Source organism: Diadema antillarum, unplaced genomic scaffold (genome assembly GCF_040938485.1).
Source record: "Diadema antillarum isolate AM-2024a unplaced genomic scaffold, OU_Dant_1.0 seq00000604_RagTag, whole genome shotgun sequence".
NCBI classification, from domain to species: Eukaryota; Metazoa; Echinodermata; class Echinoidea; order Diadematoida; family Diadematidae; genus Diadema; species Diadema antillarum.
Window position 1 is genome coordinate 1,101,263 of NW_027271532.1, and position 13,746 is coordinate 1,115,008.

General features: G+C 37.8%; 1 protein-coding gene across 2 annotated transcripts in view; it reads right to left on the bottom strand.

Moving 5' to 3' along the window:
• Positions 1-13,746, bottom strand: part of LOC139735871 (general transcription factor IIH subunit 2-like) — an 87,542-nt gene that overhangs the window by 17,937 nt on the left and 55,859 nt on the right. For both annotated transcript variants that reach the window (XM_071646618.1, XM_071646619.1), the window contains exons 12-13: positions 6,300-6,363; positions 457-560 (exon numbers count right to left, since the gene is read on the bottom strand). In XM_071646618.1, coding sequence (XP_071502719.1) covers positions 457-560; positions 6,300-6,363 — 168 coding nt within the window. The remainder of the gene's footprint in view (positions 1-456; positions 561-6,299; positions 6,364-13,746) is intronic.

Here is a 13,746-nt window from a genome sequence, read left to right on the forward strand (position 1 = left end):
TTTTTATAGTTTGGGAGATTACTCCACAGGGAATGTATATGGTAATTTTCATGGCAATTGCACAATCAACGGCCAAGATCTTGGGGGGTTTGATTCAAATCCCCACCCCAAGGCACAGAACAGCCAAAAACAGAGAGGCGTGGGGCATCCTACCCAATGTATCCCTGTTACAATGCTGACCAATAGTGAGTTAATGAGACAGAATAGGCATGGTCAGATTGGCAAAAGATTGAGAAGTTTAAGATTGCGATCTTTAAGACCTCGAAAATTTGCCAGTGTGACCAAAAACTTCCTGTAAAATTTCTTGCAAAACTTCCCACTGCAACTAGTGATATATCCCTCTATGCCACCCCCATCAAACTTCTCGATCTTTTGCCAGTCGGACCGTGCCTACTGAGACCTTTTAGCCAAAGCATGCCACAACAAGGCACTGTGAATAGAAAAGACTTGACTTACCACATACTTTACACTCAACAGGCAGCTCACAATACTTGCTTTCACACTGAGGGCAAAAGTAGCCTCCTGTTCCAAAGCCTTCTGACCCCTTGCCATCCAAGTGGCTGCAAAGAATACATTGTTTCTTTTAAAAGGTGAATGAAACACAAAATGTGGGTTGAGTGAATGCATAAATATTAATAAAACACAACAGTGAAGTTTGAGGAAAATCAGAAAATCTGTTTAAAAAATGCGGGAAAAGAAATCTACAACTATTTGTGATGGACAATGGATGTGTGGACAACTACATACAGAAAATATAAGAAGAATTCAACATATTTTCATTTTTCTTTCCTACAGGTGAGGATATAACATTACCCTGAGCAAATGTCACTACCAAACCGAAGGAATGTGTACTTCTTATTGAATATAAAATTTTGTGGAATTTTCTTACTATTGCTGAAGTCACAATGTGACAGTGCAAATTGTTGTAGTCTTCTTATCTAGCGATTGAAGTATAGAAACTTCTTATAACTCTTGAACAGATTGCTGATTTTCCTCCAACATCACTATGTATATATTAAGGCGAAATTTCATTTGTACACAACCAGAGAAAATTATTTACCTTGCATGAGCTTTCGCCTACTGTCTGTAGGCTTCATCAGGCTGGCGTTGACTCGGCGTAGATGGGTGTCGGCAGTCTAACAGTCCGAGAGAATGGGAATGTACGCTGAAGATAATTTGTATTGCCCCATGTCACGACCCAGTTGGATGTGGATAGCCTCTCTTATCCATCGTGTGAATTTATTGCTGCACCCAATACCTTGTAAGGATTGTGACAAAGTTTACATTTGTGAGATGGGCAAAAAATTTGGAGTCACGAAGTCAGAACATCAACAAGAGGCAGAATCACTAGGGAAGACGTATTTCATAAGGGCCAAGAAGAAGGAGGCAGATCTCACTCCTAAAAAGTCAGCCATAAGTGATCACGTGGCTCAGGAAAACCACACCATTGACTAGAAAAAGAGCAAGATTGTGTCCAAAGACAGCAACAAATTCACACCACAGATAAGAGAGGCTATCCACATCCAACGGGGGCGTGACATGGGGCAATACAAATTATCTTCAGCATACATTCCCATTCTCTCGGATTGTAAGACTGCCCACACCCCATCTACGGTGAGTCAACGCCAGTCTGATGAAGCCTACAGACAGTAGGCGAAAGCTCACGCAAGGTAGATGTTTTTCTCTGGTTGTGTACAAACGAAATTTCGCCTTCATTAGAGAATTACCAATCATATGAACCTCTTCCAAAGTCACTATGTATTCTATTAAAGGGGAAGTCCAGGTGATTTTCATGAATTCACATCATGCAGGCCTCGTACACGAGTCAACAGCTCCACATTTAGATTTGTGGGATTAATTGTGGTCCTCCAGCAGAGAAACCACTGCTTCTGAACCCCCCCCCCAAAAAAAAAAAAAAAATTACACTGAACAGGGTAGCAGCTTCACCATAAGAATGCATGAGTAGGAGGCTCACATTTTTCAGAAATATGCTACCGCTGAGTCAACAGGGTCACCTGTGCAAAATGTATGCATGCCTTCTTCTTTCGGTCTGCTTCCTTGAGCCCCTACCCATGCATTTTTATCGTGAAGCTGCTACGTCACCATCCTTGTTCATCAACATTCTTATTCCTTGTCTCAATCACTACAAATTCTGAAATTTCATACCCAGTATAACCACTTCACAGTTGTTCCAATGTTAAAGTCTGAAAATCAGCTGGAGGTCCCCTTTAATACTTCTGCATTCACTCAATCTAAATATATAAATGCAGGTTTCAGTACCCTTTAAAGCATGAAAGTACATGTACAGTGCATGCCGCACCAGCGGGAGAAAAAGAGGCGAGGGCGAGAACGTATCTTCTTCTTCTTTTGCTGAATAAACGAAGACAGTGAAATATCAATCAAATTTAACCTACTTTCTAGCATCATTAATCAATAATACAAATTTGAATCATAAATTAAGTCTAAGAGGTGCATTCAAAGTCGAAAAATTTACTGCAGTTTGCCGAGAAGAATCAGGGGGATTCGGCAATTCTAGCGATCTCAGGGCTGGGAAAATGTGATAATAAAATGCCGTAATTTTCATTTTAAAAATGATTTTATTCGAAGACAATAGAAACTGTGTGCATTCTGAAATTTAATTTAGGCAGATAAATGCAAAATCATTTTTAAGCAGCTTTTATTTTGTCTGAAATTAAATCAAACATTCGGGGTATATTCCTTCGCCACTTGAGACAACTCGCCCTCGGACCCAAGACAGCTCGCCCTCTATTTTCGAGGGCGAGCTGTCTCCGGGGCGACCTGTCTCGAGGGCGAGTTGTCCTGGAGCCTAATTTACTTGTGTCGACTTTTAGAAAAAGTAAAAACATATTCGATATTCAGCGATACAGTAAATGGATCTGATTGCGTTCATTTTCATTTTGAACAGTCATTTCACAAATGAATATTTTCATTCGTTCAGAATGGTCTCATAACAGAAGATAGGCGCAAAAAGAGATAATACTCGGGAGAAAAAAAAATCATGAAATCATCGCAGTCCCGCTTACATATTATTTGAGGTAGAAATTGTCCAAAAAAGGATCATGAATTCAGCCGGCTGCGTCGTACACCTTTCAAAAGCTTATGTACGAAATGCGAAGAGATTATAGAGGAGAAAAAAAAAATAAAGGACACATTTGGTGAGTGCATCATAAAAGATTACAGCCGAATAACAATTCATGAAATCAACGCAATCCCATTGAAATTTGAGGAAATAATAGGCGCAAAAAGGATCTTTAATTCAGTCCTGCATGCCGTGTTGGTTATCAAAAACGCATGCACAAATGCGACGAGATTATCGGGAGAAAAATAAAAAACACATTTTTACCCTTCTAGTGCGTGCATTACGAAAGATTACATCCGAAGTAATTCATGAAATCGCCACAATCCCGCTGATATTTGAGGTAGAAATAGGCGCAAAAAGGATCGTGAATTCGGCCGTGTCGTATACCTTTTAAGAACGCATGTACGAAATGGGAAGAGATTAGCGGGATAAAAAATAAAGGACCCATTTTCACCTCTTTTGGCGCTTGCATCATATAGATTACAGCCGAATAGCAATGCATGAAAATTTCGCAATCCCGTTTAAATTTGAGTAAACAATAATAGGCGCAAAAAGAATCTCGAATTTGGCGCTGCATGCAGTGTATAATTTTGAAAACGCATGCATAAATGCGAAGAGATTATCGGGAGAAAAATAAAGAACGCATTTTCAACCCTTCTGGTGCATGTATCACAAAAGATTGCAGCCGAAATAAATAATGACATATCGCAATCCCGCTGATATTTGATGTAGAAATAGGTGCTAAAAGGATTGTGAATTCGGCCGTGTCGTACCTTTCAAGAACGCATGTACAGAATGCGAAGAGATTATGGGGAGAAAAAATAAAGAACGCATTTTCAACCATTCTAGCTGGTGCGTGCATCACAAAAGATTACATCTGAAGTAATTCATGAAATCGCCACAATTCAGCCGATATTTGATGTAGAAATAGGCACCAAAAGGATCATGAATTCGGCCGTGTCGTATACGCATGTACGAAATGCGAAGAGATTATTAGGAGAAAAATACAGGACACATTTTCAACCCTTTTTGGCGCATGCATCATAAAGATTACAGCCGAATAATAATTCATAAAATCATCGCAATCCCGTTGAGTTTGAGGAAACAATAGGCGCAAAAAGAATCACGATTTTTGGCCGTGTCGTATATCTTTTAAGAACACATTTACGAAATGCGACAAGTTTATCGGGGAAAAATAAAGGACACATTTTCAACCCCTTTTGGCGCGTGTATCATAACAGATTACAGCCAAAGTAATTCATGAAATCATCGCAATCCTGCTGATATTTGAGGTAGAAATAGGCGCAAAAAGGATCATGAATTCGGCCGTGTCGTATACCTTTCAAGAACGCATGTACGGAATGCGAAGACATTATGGGGAGAAAAATAAAGAACGCATTTTCAACCATTCGGTGCATGCATCACAAAAGATTACATCCGAAGTAATTCATGAAATCGCCACAATTCCGCTGATATTTGAGGTAGAAATAGGCGCAAAAAGTATCATGAATTCGGCTGTGTGGAACATCTTTTAAGAATGCACTTACGAAATTCGAAGAGTTTTTTGGGGAAAAATAAAGGACACATTTTCAACCCCTTTTTTGCATGTGCATCATAAAAGATTACAGCTGAATTAATTTATGAAATTGTCACAATCCCGCTGATATTTGAGGTAGAAATAGGCACAAAAAGTATCATGAATTCGGCCGTGTGGAACATCTTTTAAAATCGCACTTACGAAATTCGAAGAGTTTATCGGGAAAAAATAAAGGACACATTTTCAACCCCTTTTGGCACGTGCATCAGAGAGTATTACAGCCGAAGTAATTTATGAAATCGTCACAATCCCGCTAATATTTGAGGTGGAAATGGGCGCAAAAAGAATTGCAAATTCGGCCCTGCATGTCGTGTACCTTTCAAGAACGCATGCACAAATGCGAAGAGATTATCGGCAGAAAAATAAAGAACCTCTTGTAGTGCGTGCTTCAGAAAATATCACAGCTAAAATAATTCATTAAATCGTCGCAATCCAACTGACCACCAAGAGCAGGTTACGCAGCAAGTTCGTGCGCCGATGTTTAGAAAAAGTCACAAACGCATTTGATACAATCTGATTTTGTTCATTATCATTTTACACTGTAATTCACAAACAAACATTCTATTTTTTTCCTATCTTTCTTTTTTTATTTCTTGTGCAATAAATAATGCAAGTTATAAAAAAAAATCAATCTGTAAAAATCAAAATGTATGTGGGGGGGGGGGGGGATACGTCCATAAAAAACAAGAAAATAAGTTTGCAAGTCATTTAATGTTTTTTTTAGGTTGTCGTTGTTGACCGGTAAATTTTCTGTTCGGACCAGTAAAAAATGGTAAAACGGGGCATTTCCCGGTCCGGCGTGCATTGTCTCAGTGGGTGGAAAAGTTACAATTGTAGCTCAAGATGGAGAGGAATTGCTGAGAATTCTCACATACACCTGACCATGAGAACAGCGTGTGGGGGGGGGGGGGGGGCTGGTTTGTAGGAGCAGGGTTGGCTGCTGAGTCAGAAACAGGAGGGGTCTTTAGCGCAGCCAGCACAGGATTCACAGGTGACATGATCCCATGGCTTTTTTGTTCTGTTTTGTTTTGTTTGTAGAACAGAGAGTGGCATTATGGAATAATGCAATTTAAAACAATTTAATATGAAGCAGATAAGAAATTCTCATATAAGAAATATGAATGATCATTCTATTATCTAAAGTAGACTGAGTTTATCAAGCACATGCAGCATGTTGAGAACCAATGTTCAGAATATTAATTCTACAGACTTTGCACTGAGTCGGTGCCATTCTAATTTTTTTTAAAAAAATAATCTGCGACTTCAAATTCACTTCATGCTAAACTTGTTGGCACAGTGTCTTCTAAATAACTGTCTGCATAAAGGTATGTGAGCTACAAACGGACAGAACACAATTAAGAGGCAGTTGGCACTGGCACCATTGGTGTGGAAATAAATATCCTGGATTTGAAATTGCAGATAATAACAGTGCAATTTCGATGAAAGCATAGTCATGCAGTCAATTAATCACATTGTGAAGTATGCAAGGGTGATACATTGCTTTCTTGGTTGTTGTTTTAGTACAATGTTGACTTGCATGATGGATGACTTTAACAAACATTGCGATAAGCTTTATATTTTAATTTCACCAACAATACTCACCACATACACATGGATGGCTTGCTGATCTTGTTCTTGTCAGAATGAAGAACATGTTGTGGGAATCCTGCAAAAGGGTTTTGGTTTAGACCATTGAACACATTTGAAGAACGGGGAAATATCACATACATATGATTCGGCACGCCATACACCAAGGTACCATTGTAACCCGGGGTACCGCGTTGTATAGCGCCATCTCATGCCCATTATTTATAATGCGTATCCGAATTCAGATACGCCGATTCCGAATTCGGATACGGCAAAGTCGTCGCAATGAACTAGCACCATAGGTGTTTTTCGAAGTAATTTCTAGCACCACACCATTTTGTAAACATCATCTACCGTAACTTTTATTTTCAGAAAAAAAAAAAATCACCGAAAGCCCAGAAAATTCACCCCAAAATCAACTGTATTTCTTCAAAATTTGATCATGGGGGCTGCCATCTTTATAATCTTCTACGCGTGTGCGAATGGTCGATAATAAGAGATGAAATGCGAAAGAAAAAGGTTCAAATTGAATAATTGGAATTTATTTCTTAGATTAATAAAATATTTACGTGGATTTCTAATGTTATCATTAAAAATATTTCATTTAAATGATTTTCTTATTTCATTTTGTATTAATTAATTTACGGGGTAGTAGACTGGCAACTTCGTCTGCAATTGATTATTACACGTACACTGCGCTACGTAATTATAAGCACGAATGCTAGCATTACGCCAGCGCAACGGCCATAGTCATGGCGTCTGCGTGCAGTGATGGCCGTGCTAGCAGCGGATACAAGGACCTACTCAAATCTCGCAAAAAACACAAGAAACTCAATAGAAGAGGTAAACTAGAGAATGCCAGTACTAACAATAATATGTACAATAATATCAAACAGTTAAGATTATAACAGAGCAGAAAATAATGATCAGTTGCATGCATTAATTGTTGCATAATCACAAATAAGAAAACATTTTTTGCATAATAATACTAAAAAATATTTAGACACATTTTTTGGTAAGCCAGGGTACAGCGCTGAAAAAAAAAAAATTAATTCAACAAAATGGCGAATTTTCATTTGGTACCCCAGGGTATCAAATATTGCATCATATAAAAGAGGTGTTACACACTAAGGGTGAAATTAATAAGTGTAACGTAGGAAGGTATTTATTTTTGTCTAGTTTGTGCTCAATTCATTGATACTGTCTCTTTAATGATTATAAAGAAACAAGAAAAATTTGAAATTTTGAGTTTTTGAAATTGTTTATATATTACATATATCAGCATTTTTGTCGGGATTTGACTCTAGAAATGTCGCTATGGCGACTGGTGTGCCTCAGCCATAATGCATGGTTCTCAATAGATCTATAGTACAATGTCTTGACAAAGTGTGATGACAGTTTCACATACGTGGCAAAATATCAAAATGATAGGTTTGTCACAAATGTGTTGAATGTTCACTTTCCTTGAACTAGATTTGCTATATTGTCTAAGAGTGCAGGTATTTGGAGATTTAGGGATTTTTACCTGACTTTTGACTCTTTTACGTCTATGCATTGAGAGTGTAATTTCAGTATCAAATAGTAAAATTTTAACATTTTAACCTGGCCTTTGACCATGGACCGTTGACCCTAAAATTCTCCAGAGAATCACAGTCACTTAGAACATGCATAAATATGTACTGAGATTCATGATGATACCTTAAAGGAGACCTCCGGCTGATTTTCAGATTTTTGCATTTGAACAACTATAAATTGATAGTTATACTGAGGACAGAGTTTCAGATTTTATGATAACTGGGATGAAGAATAAGAATATTTTCAAAATTTCGAACAAATTGCAATGAACAAGGATGATGACATGGCAGAGTCACCATAAGTATGCATGAGTTGGGGCTCAAGGAAGCAGAACAAAAGAAGAAGGCATGCATAGATTATACACAGGTGAACTCGCAAGCAAGCGGCATTGTAGTGGAATTACACTGCTTCATTTCTGAAATATGTGAACCTCCTATGTCATCATCCTTGTTCAGTGTAATTTGTTTAAGGTTTTTCAAAGTATTATTTCTCTGATCAAAAACCACAATAAATTCCACAAATCTATACATGGAGTTGTCGATTTATGTACTACACGATGTGAAATTATGAAAATCGTCTGGAATGTCCCTTTAAGTCAATTTTGAGATATGGAAGAAGAAGTGAAATTTAGCTCTTCCACTTGAGCTTTGACCTTTTGACCTCTAGGCAAGAAACTTCCAAGAAACTTCTCAGAGAATCTCTTTTGGGTAATACATGTCTATATCAAGTTTCAAGAAAAATTCTGCAGGCATTGCATAAATTTGAGGGAAATGGTGAAATTTGAAGAGTTGACCTTGACCTTTGACCCCAAAATTCCCTAATCACTGCCAGTCAGTACATGCATATATTCCAAGTTCCGTGAAGATATCTTGGACCATTTGGGAGATATGGAGAAAAAAAATGAAATTTCAACAGTTTCCCTTGACCTTTGAACTTTGACCTCATAGGAGTAACACAAACATGGTTAAATTCATCCTCATTAACAGATATTTACTCTCTTGTTGGTTATAATTTTTTGTAATAATAGGAAAAATAAGAGAGGTGGTGGAACAGGTGTCTATACACATGAGTCGCTGAAATGTATTGTAAGAAATGACTCAACAGCTTTTTCAGAATCATATGAAAGTATCTTTGTAGAAATTCCTAGTAACGTTCATTGTTAAAAAAAAAAACTGTTATAGGTGTTGTATATCGCCCACCATGTCAAAATATTGATGCTTTTATTACAGATTTTGCCATTCTTTTGGATAAGATAGACTTAAAATCCTGCAATTGTTTTATTTTGGGTGATTTCAATGTCGATTAAACAAAACTGAATGTTAATTGTAAGGTTAATTCATTTTCAGATTTGTTATTAAGTTTTCATATGCAACCAGTCATCAATAGTCCTACACGTATTACCCAAGCATCTGCTTCTTTGTTAGATAATATGTTTACAAATGTAACTATCCCTATACAATCAGGTATTCTTGTAAATAACATTAGTGATCATTTACCAATTTGTGCCATTTTATCAGGCCCTACCTATATTAAGAATATGTTGTCATGTAAAAATCAGAGGTTTGATTAATGAATTTAATTTACAGACATTTCTATGAAGATAATTAATATACAGTGGGAAAATGTTCTTGTTGAAAATAATGTAAATGATAATTATGATGTTTTCTTGCAATTATTTCAAGAAAATTATGGAGAACATTTTCCAATGAAGTTGTTTTTTCCAAAGAATAGAAATAAATAACCATGGATAACACAAGATTTATTAAAGCTTTGTCATAAAAAGTCACAATTGTATAAGAAATGTCTTTTGAATCCCACTTTGTATCGAAAGGAAGTGTATAGAAAATGTCGGAATTACGTAACCACAAAGATACGACAAGCTAAAATCCCCCATGGTGCAGGAAAGGTTGGCAGCTTGAACAGAGTAGAGGGTATCTTCAACTAGCACGGCTACCATTCCATATTACAGTAGAAGACCATCCCTTCAGGGAAACGTCTAATGGGAGAAGGAGTCTTCCAGCAGGACAATGACCCAAAACATTCCTCAAGACTATGCAAAGACTACCTGAAGAAAAAAGAAGACAAACAAGTCCTGAAAATCATGGATTGGCCACCCCAGTCCCAGATCTCAACCCCATCGATCTTCTGTGGGAAGAACTAGACAGAAGTGTCCAAGAAATTTACCCAACAAGCGAGACTCATCTGTGGGAGATTCTGCAGAAGGCATGGCAATATACAAACTGTATATCCAGTTACTCCCTCAACAAGTTGACCAACTGGATGGGAAGAGTCTGCCGTGCTGTGGTCGCTGTCAAAGGAGGATTTTTTAATGAGAAGGCTGTCTAAGTGGAACACTGTGAAAAAACGACTTGGCATAATGACACAGAATATACATTTTAGATTCTTATTTCCATGGTATCACAAAAACAAAGAATAAACTGTGAAATTGATCACAATAAATGAGATTCCATGATCCAGAAGAAAAATCACGACCTTTGTTAGCATGTTTATTAAAAAAATAATGATTTTTGTCCATTGTGTTTCTTGAATTACAATTAACAAGAAATAAATTTTCTGTTCATCTGAAACATTTAGTATCGTTTATTGAATAATAAATTTGAATTGTTCATTAGCACATGGAAAGGGCATACTTTGTGGAATGAGAAAAGAGCAAAAGTTCCAGCACCACGAACCAAAGCCACTAACTTCCTGTGTCTGCTAGGTATTACATTTTGCTGGGTGGGTTGCCTCTTTAACATATGACTGCCTCCTAAAATGCTTAACAAGGGTAAAAACCTAATATGTCAATTAAAATGCTAATATGCACTCTTCAATTTGATGCCAAATTGTTGTAGTACCACAAAGCTATGACAAATGAAATGTGGTTGATGTAGACGAATTTGTTTCTGCTCACAGGTGTTCCCAAAGTTTTGGAGAGTAGTGTAAATGCTCATGATGATACCTTGAGCCATTTCTGAGATATGGGAAAAAGTGAAATTTTAGCATTTTCATTTGACCTTTGACTTCTGCCAATCCAGACGTAGATCTAATGGATTGGGATTATGACCTGGACGCATTGCAACCTGTGGGTTTAGACCACATGGGATTTACTAAAAGCTCTCTAGATTATAGCTGTTCACAGTGTCAAGAAAACTCTCATAACTTGAACTTTTAGTGTGATGATGATGACGTGTCATCTATTCAGGCCGCACAATCTAAACCATCGGCAAGAAATGTGTCTAGTTTTTGGTGGCCTAGGCCATTGACTGAGAAGTCGCTCAAGAACAATGGACAAAAGATGTGCCAGCCCAGTATATAATTATGAGGCAAACAGAGGAAGACATTGGTTTTGCCTCCTGTTATGCGACGCAGAGGGATATTGAGAACCTGCTCCCAGATAAGCTCAATAGCAGCGTCAATTTGATCATGAACCGTGCCTTAGAAGAAAATCACATTATTGAGAAATGTGACAAGTATCCTCAGCAAGAGAACTCACAGTTGGTTGTGCCTAAGGTAAGCCCAATAATTTGGGATAACTTGACTGGCAGGGTTAGAGCACGGGACCTGTGCTTACAGAAGTGTCCTAAGCCACTTGTAAAAGGGATGGCAGCCATGCTTTGAGCTGCGAATACTTCCTGTGGCGAGGTGGAAGCGCCAACAGACACACAGCAGGATGCCATAGCCCTTCTTTTGCCAATGCCACCTATGAAGTGAATAAACTCAGGGAAGTCTCTGATCAAACCAGAAATAGATCAAAGGTACATACGTTCACACACCTCTGCAAAACATCAGTCAAGATCATGGAGTGGCTCTTTGGGGATGACTTCCACAAAACTATCAAAGAGATCGATGAGCTGCAAAAAGAAAGTTGGAGCCATCAGAGGCCATACTTTTCCCCGCCAAAAAAGATACAATCCGTACTAGCAGGGTCCATGCGCTGGGTCTTTACCCTATTCTAACTGGGGGGGGGGGTCAAATTGACCCCCCCTTGACATTTCGCGCCACGATTCCACAACGCGCAAAGATTTTACCGCGTCGTTTCATGACTTTTTTCATTGAAGTCTCCTGCATATTTTGAGACCAAATTTGAGACATCCGGGTACACCGTTCTGAAGTTACGTAATGTTTTGCATATGCATGTCAACCTGAAAACAGCTCAAATTCATGATATCGTGTGCAAATCCAATATAAATTGTGTTTTTTTGGTTGAATTGATATAAATAAGATTATTTCAACTTTTAACCATTGAAATTAATCAATTCTAGTGTAGATAAGCTTGAAAAAGTGCCCTGCAACAAATTTTGGTAAAAAAAACAATAGAAAACAAAAGGTCGAAAAAACAATAAAATACATAAGAAATTAACATAACAATAAAAAACAAAAGAAATTGATTTTGATTTTGCTATTTTTTTACAAGAAAGTTGTTTTATGTGTCATGAGGAACTCTGACACAAAAATTTAGCAATCCTTCAGTCTTTATAATGGAGTTATAGGTAAAATATGATTTCATGCATAAATTTGCATAACTAATTTATTAAAAATAGAAAGCCAATATTTTTCCATTCTATGACCATGTAATCTTGTAGTTGACATCCGGCTCTATCTTTAGGCAAAATTTTGCGGCGATCGCATGATCGGCGGCTGAGATCTGAAGGGGGGGTCAAATTGAACCCCCCCAGTAAAAACTTGGTCTCAAATAGCCCAGTTAAAATAGGGTTAAACAGTTCCTTAGTAGCACCGGAAGTAATGTAGGGATGGTCAAGAAAGAGGTCTATGCAACCTACGTAGAGCCAGACTTACTAAACAAACTTGAAACTACAGTCATCAATGTAAAACTCTGAGTACTAACTTAGCTCTATGACTTCTGGTTCAAGAGGAGAAGATTTTGTAAGATTCCTTTTTAATAATGGAGTTATAGGTTTAAAATATGATTTCATGCATAAATTTGCATAATTAATTCATTAAGAATAGAAAGCCAATATTTCTCCATTCTATGACCATGTAATCTTGTAGTTGACATCCGGCTCTATCTTTAGGCAAAATTTTGCGGCGATCGTGTGATCGGCGGCTGAGATCTGAAGGGGGGGGGGGGTCAAATTGACCCCCCCCCCAGTAAAAACTTGGTCTCAAATAGCCCAGTTAAAATAGGGTTAAACAGTTCCTTAGTAGCACCGGAAGTAATGTAGGGATGGTCAAGAAAGAGGTCTATGCAACCTACGTAGAGCCAGACTTACTAAACAAACTTGATACTACAGTCATCAATGTAAAACTCTGAGTACTAACTTAGCTCTATCACTTCTGGTTCAAGAGGAGAAGATTTTGTAAGATTCCTTTTTGTGGGGGTTTGTCCCCCTATGGATGCTCCAAGTTTGGTGAAAATTTGTTATGGGGTTTTCAAGAACAAGATGAAAATGTAAAAAGTTTACGCACAACAGACAGCGGAAGCGGGACGAAGAATGATTGCAATAGCTCACTTGAGCCTTCGGCTGGGGTGAGCTGAAAAGCTATATATATGATCCTGTACTCCTGTGCAGCCTGTGAGACCGATTTGCTTTTGACTGGTGCTATGATGGGTTAGTCATGTCAGTGATATGACTGTCATGATGTAATTGTAGTGATTGAGCGGTACCCTATATCGATATGATGCACAGAAATAACAGAAATAAAGTTGTGTGTGTTGATTGCAGTGAGGTTCTACCTGTATACGTAAGCCCGAGTCATTAATGTATTATTTGACAGTGAAAGTGTATATATAGCCATTGGTGTGTTTGATGATGGGATGTATGTCAGGGACTTTTTCCATACAACATTTTCCCTGACATATTAATATCAAAATGTCGAAGACTGAATGGAGAGGCCAGAGCTGGTACAAAACATCCCATCATTA